This window comes from Pseudopipra pipra, chromosome 8, assembly GCF_036250125.1.
Source record: "Pseudopipra pipra isolate bDixPip1 chromosome 8, bDixPip1.hap1, whole genome shotgun sequence".
Lineage (NCBI taxonomy): Eukaryota > Metazoa > Chordata > Aves > Passeriformes > Pipridae > Pseudopipra > Pseudopipra pipra.
Window position 1 is genome coordinate 20,102,495 of NC_087556.1, and position 15,423 is coordinate 20,117,917.

The 15,423-nt window shown below is 36.7% G+C and overlaps 1 protein-coding gene across 2 annotated transcripts in view; it reads right to left on the reverse strand.

Moving 5' to 3' along the window:
* Nucleotides 1–4,078: 4,078 nt before the first annotated feature.
* The window catches only part of HTR7 (5-hydroxytryptamine receptor 7), a 39,401-nt gene continuing 28,056 nt past the window's right edge, over nucleotides 4,079–15,423 (reverse strand). For both annotated transcript variants that reach the window (XM_064662873.1, XM_064662874.1), the window contains exon 3: nucleotides 4,079–8,060. In XM_064662873.1, coding sequence (XP_064518943.1) covers nucleotides 8,024–8,060 — 37 coding nt within the window. In that variant the 3' untranslated portion in view covers nucleotides 4,079–8,023. The remainder of the gene's footprint in view (nucleotides 8,061–15,423) is intronic.

Here is a 15,423-nt window from a genome sequence, read left to right on the forward strand (position 1 = left end):
GCCATTACTTAGACATGAGGAAACTTCACTTTTGCATTTTGAGAGTATATTTGTAAATTAGAGCAGGGACTCACACTGTACTAAGCAACCAGAGCATAGTCATAATCTCACATACAGCCTTTGGAAAGTAAATATGAACTGGTAATTCAAACAGCAAGATGAATGTAGAATTAAAGGCTTTAGATTAATGACTTAAATATACATATTGGTTGATTTTGGTTCACATTCTTAAAAACTTTATCTGTCTATATCCAAAATACCAGTAACACTGAGGATTTTTCTTATTTACTGTAGCTCCAAAATGTATCACAAGGAAGGAATTACTACTTTTGCTGATAGAAACATATCTTCAAATACATAAAAATGAAAAGTTGTAAATGAAAGTTTGAGTTGCCTCTGGTAAACTATGTTAATTAACATAATCATTCACTGTAAAATAATTTCTATCCCTGTGCAAGCTGCACAGTGGTTCTATGAACTTACTTCTTTTCATTGCATCTTAGTTGTTCCTCAGAGAGTACAGTATAATTTTATTTTAGTTAATTAAAGTCGATAATATAATGATTTCATCTGTATGTTCCAGCATACTTTGAAAATAATTGCATCAAATCCAATACAGGGCTTACTTTCTTGGGTGCCTGATGACCAAAATAAAATGACAATGCTGATGTTAGGTATATAGGCTTTTTCTGCAGTGTCTGAGGAGGGGCTGGTAGACTTAGGGTGGGATCCAAGAGCAATAAAACTTCCTTCAACTAGCCAGTGTAATACTCTATGTTATACTTAACTTTCTGGAATTAGGATATGCCTACTATTTTTTAGGTTCACTCCTAGAGATGGGCACCTATGTTCTTTCCTTGCAAAGATTTCAGGGAAGATCTGTGTTTTCTTTGAAAAGGCAGTTGCATTGTGGGCATAGAAAAAAGTGTTTATGACGCTCTCTGCAGACAGTGATACTTACCATAAGAAATCTGATCCGTGGGTGCCTCTTGAGAAAGCACTGAATTACCAAGGTCTTCTGACTTGGTAGTGGAAAGGTTTCCCACTCTGCTGTTGAAGTAATGTTCTTTTATGGGGAAAGATTTGAGCTCTGTGGACCAAACAGAATCTCTAGAGATTTGATGATGAAGCTCGTCTGGAAAACAGTAAACTTGAGTCCTGGTTTCTGCTCCCAGAATTTTGTCAACAACTTTGAATGTACTTTCACAATACACTCACTGGATAAAAAAACCTCCTTAAATGTAAATTAGCATCTGAAGTACTGGGCTATGGCATCATGTACCCCTTCAGTTCCAGTTTGGTCTGGTTAATATTGAATTGCTTTCTGCAAAGGGTCTTCCCCAAAAGGGACAGACAATTCTTCTGTCACTCAAAATAGCCTGCTGGCTGCAGCACTCTGGAAGTAAGGAGATTATGGATTTAATGTGAGCCTTGATGACAGGTTTTTCATGTGCTAAGTGATCTGATCACCTTAAAAGAAACAGAGATACTACCACTCTCACAAGCATCTCTAAAAGGTGGTGACATGGAGAGCTCTAGTTCTGGTGGGTACATGGGCCACGTTCTCAGCCTGTGTTGGACTGACAACTTGGACAGTTCATAAGGGCTCTGGCTCTGGCTCTGCAGACCTCTGTGCCTTGCAGGAGTTTACAGTCAGAGAATTGGCCGTTCAGAGATGTCCATGCTATGATGGCAGCTAGGTAGGGTTTTACTGGATCATAATTTTAGAAATATTTCATTCAATCTCACAAAACTTTTCCCTTCAGGATAATTTTTATTATATGTACACCATATTTATTATATATACACCATATTTCTGATCAAAAATTACTATTTCTTGATCATATATGTGTAAAAACTAGGGCTTGGTTTCACTTTGTTATCACATTCAGATTTGAAAACAAGCTTTTCTAGTGTGGCAGCTCTTAATGATTTGAAACAGGCTGCAGCTTTTCTACTGTTTTTCTCTTTGCTTGCTTCTTGCCCTTGCTGTCCTTTTCAAGAAACTGATCACTCACTATATCTTCATCTTCATAATGTTTAGATGAGAGATAAGCTTGTGGTAGGGCATTTTTCTCTAATGATTCATCTATAAATCGTGATAATGATTAAAATAATTATATTTAGTTAATTGCCATCCAGTTGTAAATTGATATTAAAATCTAGTTTCCCACCAGTAATTACTCCTCAGAAATCATATTTTATTCAATCTCTAAATATACTGCGCTGTTCATAGTGCTATTATACCTGTGACATTGTATTAGCAGGAGTGAAAATCAAATCAACTTTCTGCTGACAGAATAAGAGTAGTAAATGTCAAACTAATCAATATGGAGTGGGCATATGTAAATGGCCTAGGAGAGCAGAAAGGTTCTTAACATTTCTCATTTTAAGCGCAGATCAACCTGAGTTTCACCATGTGAAAGGTTCTTACATTGTTCATCTGCACCGGCTGTAACTTGATCAGAAATCATTTTAGAAAGGGCTTCCTATTCTTGCTAAAAACTTAGCAATGGTTAAAAAATGTCCAGCTTGACAAGAATAAATTAAGAACTGGGATAGCACAAAGATTCCTTTCCATTCAGTAATATGACAGCTACAGTCAGAAAGATGGGAACTGGAGAGGGGAGGCTTTTTGGCCCTGCTTCATTCCCACCAACTGCCTCCTCAGAAGGAGCCAGATGTGACCTTTCACCAAGGACACTTCTCCAGAAAAAGAGGGTTAATTGTGACCTGTTGAGCCCTGGGAAAAGGTTTGGTGACCTGACTTTGGGAGTGGGTCCTTAGGGCTCACTGAGCTCTTATTCCTCAGCAATCCATGCTTTTGGGGAGAGATGTGTCCCAGAGCTGACCAGAGCAGGAGACATGGTGTGTGCTCCATCTTGCTCAGTGCCTACCCTGCTCCCTTCCTCATGGACACAGCACGGGGAATGGTGCTGGGGAGAAGATGTGCTTTGTGGTACCTGCCCCAGATACACATCTGGATTCAGGCAATGGGAAGTAACCCCAGACTGAGGACACAGGTATAACCTGCTTGTTTGGTTTCCATTTGTTCTGGAGACCTCTGTATACATGCTGACTGTCTCAAATATATCTCTCACTGGCTTTTCTCTGATATGACTTCCCATCATGGTTTGTGGTGCTGTTTGTGTCTGTCATTTTTCCTGAATTAAAACCGTAAGAGAGGAAGTTTGCTCAGAACAACTCAAATGGCTACATGCAAAACTGATTTTTTTGAGAGCAGTTTCAAAATACTCTGTCTTCTAAAAACTTCTTTTGTGATATGTTGAAAAAAGTAATCAAATTATCATCTGTGCTGTCTCATCTATCAGTTTATTGTAACTCAGATGGAAATAATCTCTGCTTATTTGACTAAATACCCCACTTAGATACCTGGTATTTTTAACAAAATAATTCAGATAGGTAGTCAACTATAGGAGAAGTTGTTGGCTAAAGAAACAACCATTGATTCAACAGAGAAAAAAGAAGAAAATGCTTGCATAAATTAAATATATTAAAAAACATCTGAATATTGTTTTCTGAGGATGTCCCAAGATTGATGCCCTCTGCGCATTGAAGAGATTATCAGAGATGAGATTGGATGTTCATGTAATTCAAGAAATTGGACAAAATATGCTTTCTGTCTTTCAATATCTTTCAACCTTCTCTGGACTGAAATGCAAATAAAATTTCTAAGCCTTTCCCATTCCTTGAAAAGGATTGAATAGATGAAATCAGCTTCCTTTTAGGGGCAATCAGTCTCGACCTGCTCAGTATGGCCCGTGCCAGTGCTCCTTGTAACAGTGCCTGTGCTGAGCACACCAAACCACCCTTTCTTTAAGAGAGTCATTAACATTGCCTATCTCTCTTTCTTTCAGTTCAGGGCTATTCAACAAATGTAGATAGCTTTCTTTAACATTGATTTTAATAGAGTAAGGATTCTAAATTGCTTGAACTGAAAAAAACAGACATTTTTGTAGATGAGAATGTCTTCCATGAATCTAAATTAAAATCACTTATACAAATGAATTCTCTATTTTATGTAGCACTAATTCAAAGAAAGCACATGACACAGAGATTAGTATTCAGGAGACTTCTTATTTTATTGTATAAAAGTAATTACCTTTTAAATACTATCCAAATTAACATTATAATATTCCTCTGAGCTTATACATTTTAAAAGCATAATATAACTCTGTACCTAATACAGAAAAACCATATTTCCTTTTCTGCTAAATTAGTCTGCTGTATAAATTTGAATAATTTTCAATGCAAGTGGCAGCAATTCTCTTTTTTACAAATAAGACTCATATTACAACAAAAGACACTCTGCGTTTTCAGCACAGACCACTTAGAACTTGAAGAGCTTCATTTCCTTGTATCTGTATTTCTTAGTAAGCTACTTGTGGGACATAATCTTTTATGTTAAATGTTTTTATGTTTTACTAGACCTCATCAAGGTAAAATATATGACCGAAAATAGAGTTGCAACTCAATCCTCTAGTGACTTTTGCATACTAGAAGTCCCACCTGACTGAAATAATATATAGAATTCACTTTTACCTATTGAAATTATCAAGAACATCTGACTGGTTTTGAATTGTACATAGATATGGTTTTTGTGCTTTCACATAAATTTTTTCATCAGTGTTTCTTGTGATAATAAGAAAAATTTTCTTATTTTATCATTACATTTATTTTTTGCTCAGGTCTGAAGCAAATTAATCACTTTCTCATATGAATCAAGCTAGATAATTTAGCAGTAACTTTACAGTAAAATCAAGGGGACAGCTAGGAAAAGGCTTTAAGTTTTTTAAAGAACAGATCAACCTGGACAAAGAACAGGTAATGAGAGAAGGGCAAGAGAGACATAATAAAAGTGTAGTAGGCTGGTCCACCAAATATCTCAGTGGTCTGTTCACCCCAAGAACATATGGGGAACAAGACAGGCTGGGGTGGATAGTGAAAGATCAAGGGGATTGCACATTTTTTTAAAATTAATTTTATTCATTAAAACTGACAAATGCAATGATATCTACCATAAGGCAGCCCTGTGAAAATACTGTCACACCCCAGAACAAGATGCCAGAAAGGCATCTTCTGCAGATCCAGAGCAGTGAGTATGAGCCTTGTTTCTGACATTATTCACTCTGCTGGTTTTATGTCTACAGCCTGGGGACTCGCATTATCTCAGTGTGAGGCAGGTTTGTGTGCTGCCCTTCTACTACTGGCTGCAGGAACTATTGGAAGCTCAACTCCTTATCCCAACAGGTCATCCAATCACTTGACTTCTTTTGCTCAGCCCTATTTTTTTCTCTGATCCTCTAAAATATTGTATGCATTATTTGCTATTATTGAATATGTCCTTAGCCTTGAGTGACTTCTAGTTACTGCACAGATTAGCATGTTGGTTTGAGAGGGGGCAGACCTGGCAGCTACAGCCAGAAAAAAATGAGCTTCATCTTGTATGACAAAGCATCAGTATTCTGTAGTTCCCAATTTTCTCTGAGTTTTTTATGTGTCTGAAAATTCCTGGATGAAAAACTCTTTATGGAAAGAAACAGGTAGAACTGCAACTTTATTAGGTCCATGATGCCACAACCCATCCTAAAATATCCTCTAATTTCTGCACAATTCTGGGAATGTAATAGTATTAAAAGAAACAGATGTTTTTACCAGGTAATATTAGTTTTATTGCCTTCTTTTCATGAGGCAGTACCATTCTAAAATATGAGGGATGAATGTGTGTTATATATCTGTATAGTTATATCTAACTAGAACTGTAGCTCCCTAACAGCTCTTTCTGATTCTTTTGCCCTCCATTAGGTTTCTCCTAAAACATGACTTTTCACTTAAGCCTAAAATAATGATGTTAAAAAACCCAACAATTTTCACAGAAAAATTTCATTGGTAGCATTTTTTTATTTGAGTGGGGGTTTTAAACCTTCAAACTATTCTCATGGCATACAGTTTTTCCATTTCACTTTAAGTTCAGGTTTTGGCACAATATTATGATCAAGGAAAATGACTGTGTAATTCATCAAGGTAAAATTGATTCATGGCCCTTGTGAAATGGACATGCAAGTGAGACCGTAAAGCCTGAAAATGAGTTTCAGAGTATGACTAGTGCCCTTCATTTTAAGGTTTGGGTTTTTTAAAAGAAGAAACACCTTTTTTTTTTTTTTTTTTTTTTTACTGTTACATTTATGGATCTATCCTCTCTCTCATTAGGTTCAGTTATAATATTATCTGCTAGTGTAGTTTTGCCTTCAGCTGTTTCTCTGAATGCATTCTCATGTAGTGCAACCAGAAATGGTCCATTCACCATTGACAATAACTGTCCCATTTCCAGTTAAATACTTAAGGCTAACCAAGTAAAAAGCATTTCTGAGTCATTCCATTGGGGAAATAAAGCAAATTATAGGACTCATTTTGCTTCAAATGCAGAGTTCACAGTGATTAGTTTTATCAGTGAAATACTGAAAAGAGCCTTGCTGATCTACTACAATGAAAATATGATACTCTGGTGCTCTCTTGTGTAACCACAGGAGTTATCTTAGGGTCTCAGGACAGTGTGTAGAAGATGAGTTAGGCTCTCTGTTCTAGGTTTTACATAGGCTTAACATGTATTGATTTGCTTCCAGTACTTATCTCTTGCCAATAAATGAATTGGCCTGTCCTGATATCCCTGCTGACTGTTGTGAACTTGTATGTTAACTTAAACAAAGGAAATCAAAGCCATGATGCCACGTGGAGTCAGTGTGTGATTTACCAGCCACATTTTGGTTAAACTGCAAGTAGGAGACCATGTTATCACAAATCACACAGCTATGGAAATAGGGTAAGTGCTCACTGAGATGTACCTTTAAGGAAGATAGCCTTTAGGAATGGGATGTGCCACTGCCTTGTGGATGGTATAACCATGAATAGTTTAAGAAACTCTGTGGGGAAATGAATACGAGAAGCTCAAAACAAATGTTCAAAGATATATTTTAAAAACAATCTCTTGAATCAATTTTCCCCAGGAAAAATGTTCATTAATACTTGCCTATTTGATTTTTGTCAAGCCAAAGAGATCTATTTTAATTATAACAAAAAATTGGCAGAAGTAACACTTCTTAAACACATTTTTTAAAATAATAAATGTTTTAATTCTCTCTCTAGCTACCTAGTAAGACAAAAAGCAAAGTACTATAGACATTCTCCAGCCTTTTGTACTTATTTGAGTTGAAATTATAGAAATTTGTAAATTGGCAGTTCATGAAAATTACATTAAATCAAAGCAATCGTATTTGTAAATTAGCTGTGGTGTAACACATGTGCATTCTAATTCTGTCCCTTAACTTTTGTCACAGCATAACTGAAAGCAGCCTTTTTAAAAGTTTTGGGAGAACAAACCACATGTATGTTAACAAGTAACAGGCATTTGCTTAGTACAATAGAATGTTTGAATGTTTTTACAAAAATTGGTCTTTTATTGTTGTTGTTTTCAATCCCATTCCAGGTGCATGGCATCTCTAACACAAGCCCTGAAAGCATTCATAGAGCCAGCATTTGCCTGAAAACCTCTTTTTGTAGTGCACCAAAATACATTCAGTATCACTGAAAATCCCTGAATATTAATACTAATGTTATGATCCATGAGCATGGTAAACATATGAATACTCTTCTACATTGTTTAATGTGGTAGAAATCTGTACAATCTTTGAGTTTTAGTTGCATGTTTGTTTCTCAACCCTGTGTGCCAAACTCTTATTGCTGAAATGGCTTGGCTGTCTCAGGCAGAAAACTATTTTCATTTGTGTATAGCAGCACTTTCCTTCATAACAAACAAGATGTGGCTACTTCCAACAGAAATGGATTAATGTAATGTATTGAGCTCACGGAGTATTTTTAGCACATTTCCATCAAAAGAAGATGAAGTATGTTTCATAAATCTATCCAGATCTTTAGAAGCCAACTCTTCATTTTTCTTCTTCCTGTTCTGGCTTGGCTTTTTCTGGCTGCTTTAAAGCACATTTGGTCATGACTCTTTTTCCCTGGAGAAATCAGAACTTCTCCTGTATTTAAAAAAGTGGATGAATTAGATGAGAAATATCCTGGAGCAACTAAAATTTCTGATCCATATACCACTGAAACATTTCTTAATCTTGGCCATTAGATCATGTCTATAGAGAAGCTGGGGGAAAATGGAGCATTCTGGGGGCCTTCAGTCCTTCATACTCATTATATTTCGGGTTCTTGTGAGAACTGAGGAAGTTCCCAGTCCATTTTATGCAATTCAGTGTGAAAAGCCCAAAAATATTTTAGAAAATGTGGGTGGTTTTACTGAGATCCCTGCATTTGGCCCAGCCTTGCAGCCTCCGGTGGCAGCACTACACGAGCCACTGCTCATGGGGACCTCGCGTGTGTGAGAGAGGGAGGAAGGAGCCAGAGCAATAATGAAGACTTCTTCCTCAATTCCATAAAATTGTCTGCAGACAAATAATGTCTGCAAAAGCTTTGCATGGAAAATACAAATTCCTGCCTCTCTTCCCAAGTGTTTTAAAGGGAAGAAACAATCTTCTACAGCAACCAGGCTGAAATGTTGTAACATTTGAGTTGCAAGACAGCTTTTCAGGGCATCCCATGTCCAATTTTGCTTGGATGTAGCATGCAGCAAGGTACTGTTTTGTCTTTTTATAGTCTCCCTGTTGAAATCAATCACGGAATTATTCATATCTTGAATGTATCAGGAGCAGGCATTTTTACAGAGAAACCTGCATTCTCACTTATTTCAAATATTTTATTACATGAAAACACATCTTTGCAAAAATTGATCCAAATTAAAGGATGGCAGGTAATTACATTCAAGTTCAAAATTAGGTATTAAGTAAAGATATCTTCAAATGTTATGTTTTAGCTAGTTGTGGATTTTTTTTTAAGTCAGAAAAAAATTTTGGACTTTATATAATTTGCCCTAAGAAACATTATTGTCTGTTAGATATCACATTAATTGGATGAGCAACTTTTAAGAAAATACATGGAAAAAACCCAATGTTTTATTTCATTATTATGGCTAAAAGTTTACTTTTATAAATCATTCCAGACCATTTTAGTGCTGATGGTTTTTAGGCTGTTTTCTGGGCTCACAGGAGATTATTTTGGAAAGAAAATACTAATCTTAAAAAAAAATAAATGTTATTTTGTAGCATTAACTTTATGCATCTAACTGAACATTGGATTTTTTTTCTTGTAATGACAAGTAAAAGGTCCTTAACACGATTTTCACTTGCTGCATTTACTTCTTTTTTTGAGGACAGAAATAAAATTCATGGATTTGTCAAGAATACTTACTGTATACAAGCCAAGAAAAAAAATAAATATTCTGGAAGAAAGAGAGAGGCTCTTTGAATGTTTGCAGTGAAATATCCCAAACATTTCAAGTTCTCTGTATGGGTTTGTTGCCCATGTTACTTTTATTTATTCCTGTTATTTCTTCAGTATCAAGATAAATATTTGGGCTTCTTTAATGCCCTTTGCTTGGAGAGGCAACAGATACCTTGAGTAGGTTCTCTATAACATATCAGCACACAGAAGGTGTACATCCTCCTTACAGCAAACACATGCTGAGTTTAATAGACTGCAAAACCACAGCAACTTGCTCCAGCATTCGTTAGAGAAAGTCTCTATTAATTGAATATGAAAGGAAAAGTCCCTAAAATTGTTGGCAAGTAGCTCTAACTCAGTTCCAAAACATACCATTAAGGTATTAATTTTTGTATTTCTACGAAGCACCTGTAATATTTTGTCATTGTGCTGTTTCAGTCTGCAGATTACAAGAATATCATCATCGGTTTTACTTACTGGGTGGAGCTGTTTTGCTATTGCAACTATTGCTGGGAAGTAGATGTTCATTTAGTTTGCCTAATTTTGTCTTTTCCTTGCAACCATCTTCAGGATGATAGATTTGACTGAGGAATCTCTGCTGTTTTAACACAGAGCTGCTGAAATCCTGGTTAGTTTGGCCAAAGATGCAAAGTTTTCTGAGACAACAGTGAGCTTATCCAGATGCATTCTTCTGTGTTTTTCCATGCTTTAAAAAACACAGAATCTCCGGAAGGGCTGAACTAAGCGTATTACAGTGGCTTGCTTTCTCTTCTCTTGCAGAAGAAAATAAGTATACTGTAAACAGAATTTTCTGGAACTAAAAAGACCACACAACTACTGAATTAATGAAATATTGTTGGTTTTGACTGAGTAGATAGAAAACTAAAAGCAAAATATTTATTCAGTCTGGTATGTTGGTTTATAAAACTGCATGGTTCTTCTGGAAACTTTGATACATTCGTATGCTTTTTTTCTGAACTAAATTGACTGGTTCTATGCAAATGATCACAAATGACAGAAAAAATTTCAATCAATAAAGTCACAAAGTTATAAATCATCAAAATATTCTCTCCAACAGCAAACATATATTATTATCTTAAGAAAATACATTATCTCAATGGGTTTTCTTTTGCTTACAGCAGTGAGAAATGAACCTGGGAATCATAAGAATCTTTTCAGTTTTCAGCAAATAAAAGCCATTCTGCCCTTTTGGAAATATGACTTTATGAGAAGGGATTTGGCAATACAGCAGAGCAGCTGGATAGTGAGTGTGGGGAAGGACAGGCCCACAAAGTGGGTATAGAAAGCAGTACTAATTCACTTCAAACTCATGCTGAAGCCGCTCTTTAGCAGCAATAATTATTTAGAGATTTGAAACCATGAAGAGGGATATAAGTTTGGTTTTTTGCACATTGTAAAGATTGCAGTGTTTCTTAGGCTACTTTTAAATTTACTTACTTGAGTCCGTCTCTTAAAAGAAGTAAAAATCTAGTTCTCACAATTGTTACCTCCTCACTCTTTGAAATAAAGAGTGTCTTCTGTTCCAGGATATTAACAATTTTGCACATTAAGACCATTCTAAATTTTCTCCCTTCTCTCTCCCTGTGTCTTCCTGAGCAACACTGTTTTAAAAGACAAGAACTGATTCTTAAGCAAACTGTGAAGAGGATTTGATGACACATTGATCTTGCACATTTTCTGAGAATAGTGTAATTTGAATAGTTTTTCCTGAAAGATAAGAAAAATAATATGAAAATTTAAGGGGAAAGCAAGAGAACAAACAGCATTGCTTCCAACACCTTCTAGTTGTGTAACTGCAGCATCTTGGTCAGCAATCAAAACACTTAACTCAATAATGTTCTTCTAATGATGCTGCGCTGCCTGGAGCAGTGGTTGCCTGGAAAAACATTTTCCTGCTATAAATCAGGGGGGAGGGAGTGAATAGATATTGTCTGCATTACTTATAGTATTAATTTGATAAATAATTCTCTCCTCTATGTCTCATTGTAGATTTATTTCCCACTGCTCGACACATCTTTCTGCAGGTGGTTCTAGCTAGTAAATCTCTGAACAGAGCATGAAGGACGTTGTTTTTCTTTTTCATGGAACTGAAATGTGAAGCAATAGATGTATAATAATAAGATATTATAATCAATTCACGTTTTACAACTGGTATTTCTATTATTACCCAGTAAGACTCCTACTAAACAGAGGAATTTACTGTGTTACAGTATTAAACCTATAGGCTGGTAAGTGGCAAGAGTCTCCCTCAAAAAAGCAGTATTAAGTGAGCAGGAGGGGTACAGTTTTCACAATGTATTGATACTGCCACAAATCTTTGAGTTTTATTTGAACAAGGAGGGAAAACACCGTGGGAAATGCTATGTGTTGTTTCTGCCCAGTTTTACTGCAGGTTAAGTGCTACCATGAAATGGGAGTGGGGTTTACAATAGCACATTGTATATTTACAAAGGTAGTTGTCAGCAGGAACGGCAATCAAGAAATACGGTCCTATGTGGCACTTCAGAACATCTAAGCAACAGTTACTGATTTGACTCTGGGTAATTAAATGAAACCAGAGGTGGGAGGGTCCAAGGTGAGCAGGAAAGGCTGCAAACTGGCCACACTAAATCGTTACCTCAAACTCTGGTCCAAGAGTGATATACTGAGGAGATTTATTCAGTCTAAGTCTATTGATCTGAAGCCCTGTTCATTGAGGAAAATTGACATAAACGTGGTGCATATGAGCAGGATGAGAGAGAAGGAAACAGGGGGACTTCCTGGAAAAGTACATTTGGTGCTTTATTACTGGTGTCAGACATGCTGTGAAAAGACTGTTTCAAGTAAAGGAGGCTCATCCAGGACCATCTCATCTGGAATTCCTTGAGAGTTAGTGTTATTTTTACAGATAAATTATAAAAAGGGTATTGCTAATACCATATAATGAACTATGTAAGAGGAGGAGGGGAGTGGTTCCTGTGCCTTTCAAGCTTTGCTATTTTGCTTTTATTTTGGCCACAGGTGATGTTTATCTTGGGTCAAATGTGCTTGTGATACTGAAAAGTGGACTTAAGGAAGGATCTCTTACATAGTTGTGACTAATATCCTTTTAGAGAACTGCCTCACTCAGTGGCTACTCTCAAGCACTTTTATACACACTTTAGAGGTGAACAAAGAGTTGTATAAAGTAAACAAGGTCTAATTGGCATGCTGATATCTAGATAATTCTGGCAGCAATTGAAGATCTCGTGCTGCAGCTGAAGGCTGTGACTGAGTAGCCACTTATGCTGGATGAAGAGGAGGTCTAGATGCTGCCAGAAGCTGCACAGCTACTTCCTGATTTCCTCAGCTCCTAGCCCAGGCTATGGTAACCACTGCATTTCCCAGGATCACCTTGGCCATTGGTCCCATTTTCCTGCCACCTCCACCATCCAGAAATCTCATAGTGGCTAGAAACCAATTTCAGAACTACCAGCTGGTAGGAAGATGGTCTAGGACGTGCAGCAATATGACTGAGGTTTCTAATCAGAAACACTGAATGTGGGTCCTGTAGCTAATAAAAAAAGCTGCCTTGAGTTTCCCCAGATGAAAAAAAATCATCTGGAGATAAGGCCAGTTCTGCACTATAGTAAAAGGGCAATCCTGTTCTCTAGGATAACTTTTTCCATGCTGTCTTGTATTCCAGACTGTACTGCCCTGTGCATCTAAGGAACAACTCCAACCTTTCCCGTCAAACACTTCAGCTTACACAAAGTGACATCTACCTTCATAGAAAACCTGAGATTGTCAAATATTGTAAGATGGCGTACTCTGTAGTTAATGCGGGACTTCTCACATTTCAGACTGTGGCTTAAGGATGAGATAGCTGAAATCCTCCAAACCTCCCAGGAGTGGGGTTGCAGAGTGAGCTGTCACCAGCGTTCACATTCTTCTCTGACTACAATTTATGGATTTAGACAACATGAACTGCTTCTTAAATAAGAAAAATTGGCTTAGATTTCCCATCAACAGATCTTACCTAAGGTCAAAATTCTCTTCATGCTGCTATTAATTTTTTTTTTTTAAATAGATTTTTGTTAAATCCAGAGCAGTGGTGACCTACAGAGCCCAGCTGTCCTTTAGGCAGTGAGGTAGCAACAGTCTCTTCACTGGCATTGTACAAGCATATTTTAGAGAGGTTTGTGTCTTTATTCTCAATTTTTTGGATATGTACCTTTGTTGCCTCTATATTTTTGCACATTTTCCCAAAAGTAACTATCACAAGTCTGAAACTCAGAACTGCTTCCCCGTCTTGCTTCCAATATCTCACTTTTCTCTTTCTCTCTCATTTAGTCAGTGTTATGCTGGCTCCCTGTGCTCTGGATGGTTCTTGGAGTATTTTGTAGATGTTTTTTCACAAAACCATCTATCTAATTCACCCCTTTTGCTTTCTTCTCGAAACACATGTAAAAACACACTGATCAAGAGTGCAATCTCTTCTTGGGTTTGGTAAAAGCATGTACCAGGCTGCACACATGCTGATGTAGACTTCTCTCTCACCCATTCATATGTTACCCCCTTGTCAGATGTGCAGTGAGTTATCTAAGTTAAAAAAATGCTACTGCTGCATTTATAGTTCTATTTATTTATCTTTTTAAAAAGTAAAATGTCCTGTTCATCAACCCAAGCAATTATTTCCTTGTCTTTCCTTCCTTATCCAGGCCTCTTTCCGTTAGAATTCTGTCTGAAAACTTTCTCCTCTGTTTCTTTTATTTTTATCTGTGTGCTTTGGCAAAGGGACATTGTTCTAATTCTTCTTGATTCTCTACTTTTCCCCTCAAATACAGGTCCATCTAACAACAGCTTCCATTTGTCTATGTTTTGGTTTGGGTATATGAATAAACTTGGTGGTGGTTTGTTTTAGTTTCGTTTTGTTTTGTTTTTCTTTTCTTTCCAAACATATCCAGACATGAAAGGTGGATGTTTATCTCCAAAAACTTCAAGGATTGGTACACAGCCCATAACAACTCTTATTCTTTCCTGGGCTCTCATTACCTGAAACAGAGGAAAACTGGAGTCCTGCAGGATGTGTTCCCTGAGGAAAGGAATTGCCTTTAGTGACAGCTGGGCAAATATCAATTTCTGACTCATAAGATGCACATTTAATTAAAAAAAAGAAAAATCTTATTTGGAGGGAACACAACTTCTCAGACTTTCCTGCTGAATAAAAAGGCTGAAACTTCTGCCCAGAATTCTAAAATCACCTTCAGAGGTTTTATAGTTCCACTTGGAGTCTTCACAGATACATTTATTTGTATATATTCTCTTGTATATCCTTACACAGAGAAAAGAATTTACAGAAGGCCTTGAAAATGCCTTACTTATGCTGGAAACCAAAAAATTGCTACTCTGATAGGTAACAAAGAAACAACAGTAATTTCATGTTTAATATGGAAAATATGCTTGAATTAATATGAACTCTACTCTGTACTCCAGAGCTTGTGTATGTTCTGGGCCTAAATATCTTCTTGTTCTTCTGTACATAATATTGGAATATTTAAAAGAAACAGGACTGTTCCAAATCAATGTGAAACTTCTTCAGAAAACTGTTTTGAAGCTGGGATATTGCCTCTTACTATTACAAAACTAGGACTCTTCTCTAAAAATGAGACCAAAATGTTCTTCCTACTGTATGTATCCTGGTGTATAAATGTGTCTAAAATGACTGAAGCATGTTTCAGTACACATAGCTCAGCATATCTAATCCAAGATTTAATGTATCTGCTACTTAAAAGCTCAAGTGTTTGCAATTATGTCTGAATCCTTTGAACAAGGGATCTGGCAGAAAATTCTCACTACTTATCCCAAATTAACATCACTGAACTCGTTTAAGTCATTTTGGCTTCATACTGGAGACAGTGGGGACAGAAGTTAGCTTAAAGTGTGATCTGATGCTGAGGCAATTTGAGAATGAACATGTCTCCTCACTGATGTTCTGATATCTGAAAAAGTAGATCAAGCTCTGAAGCAGTCTCTGTTCACTAATATACCCTGTTGCTTCATCTGGAACATGGT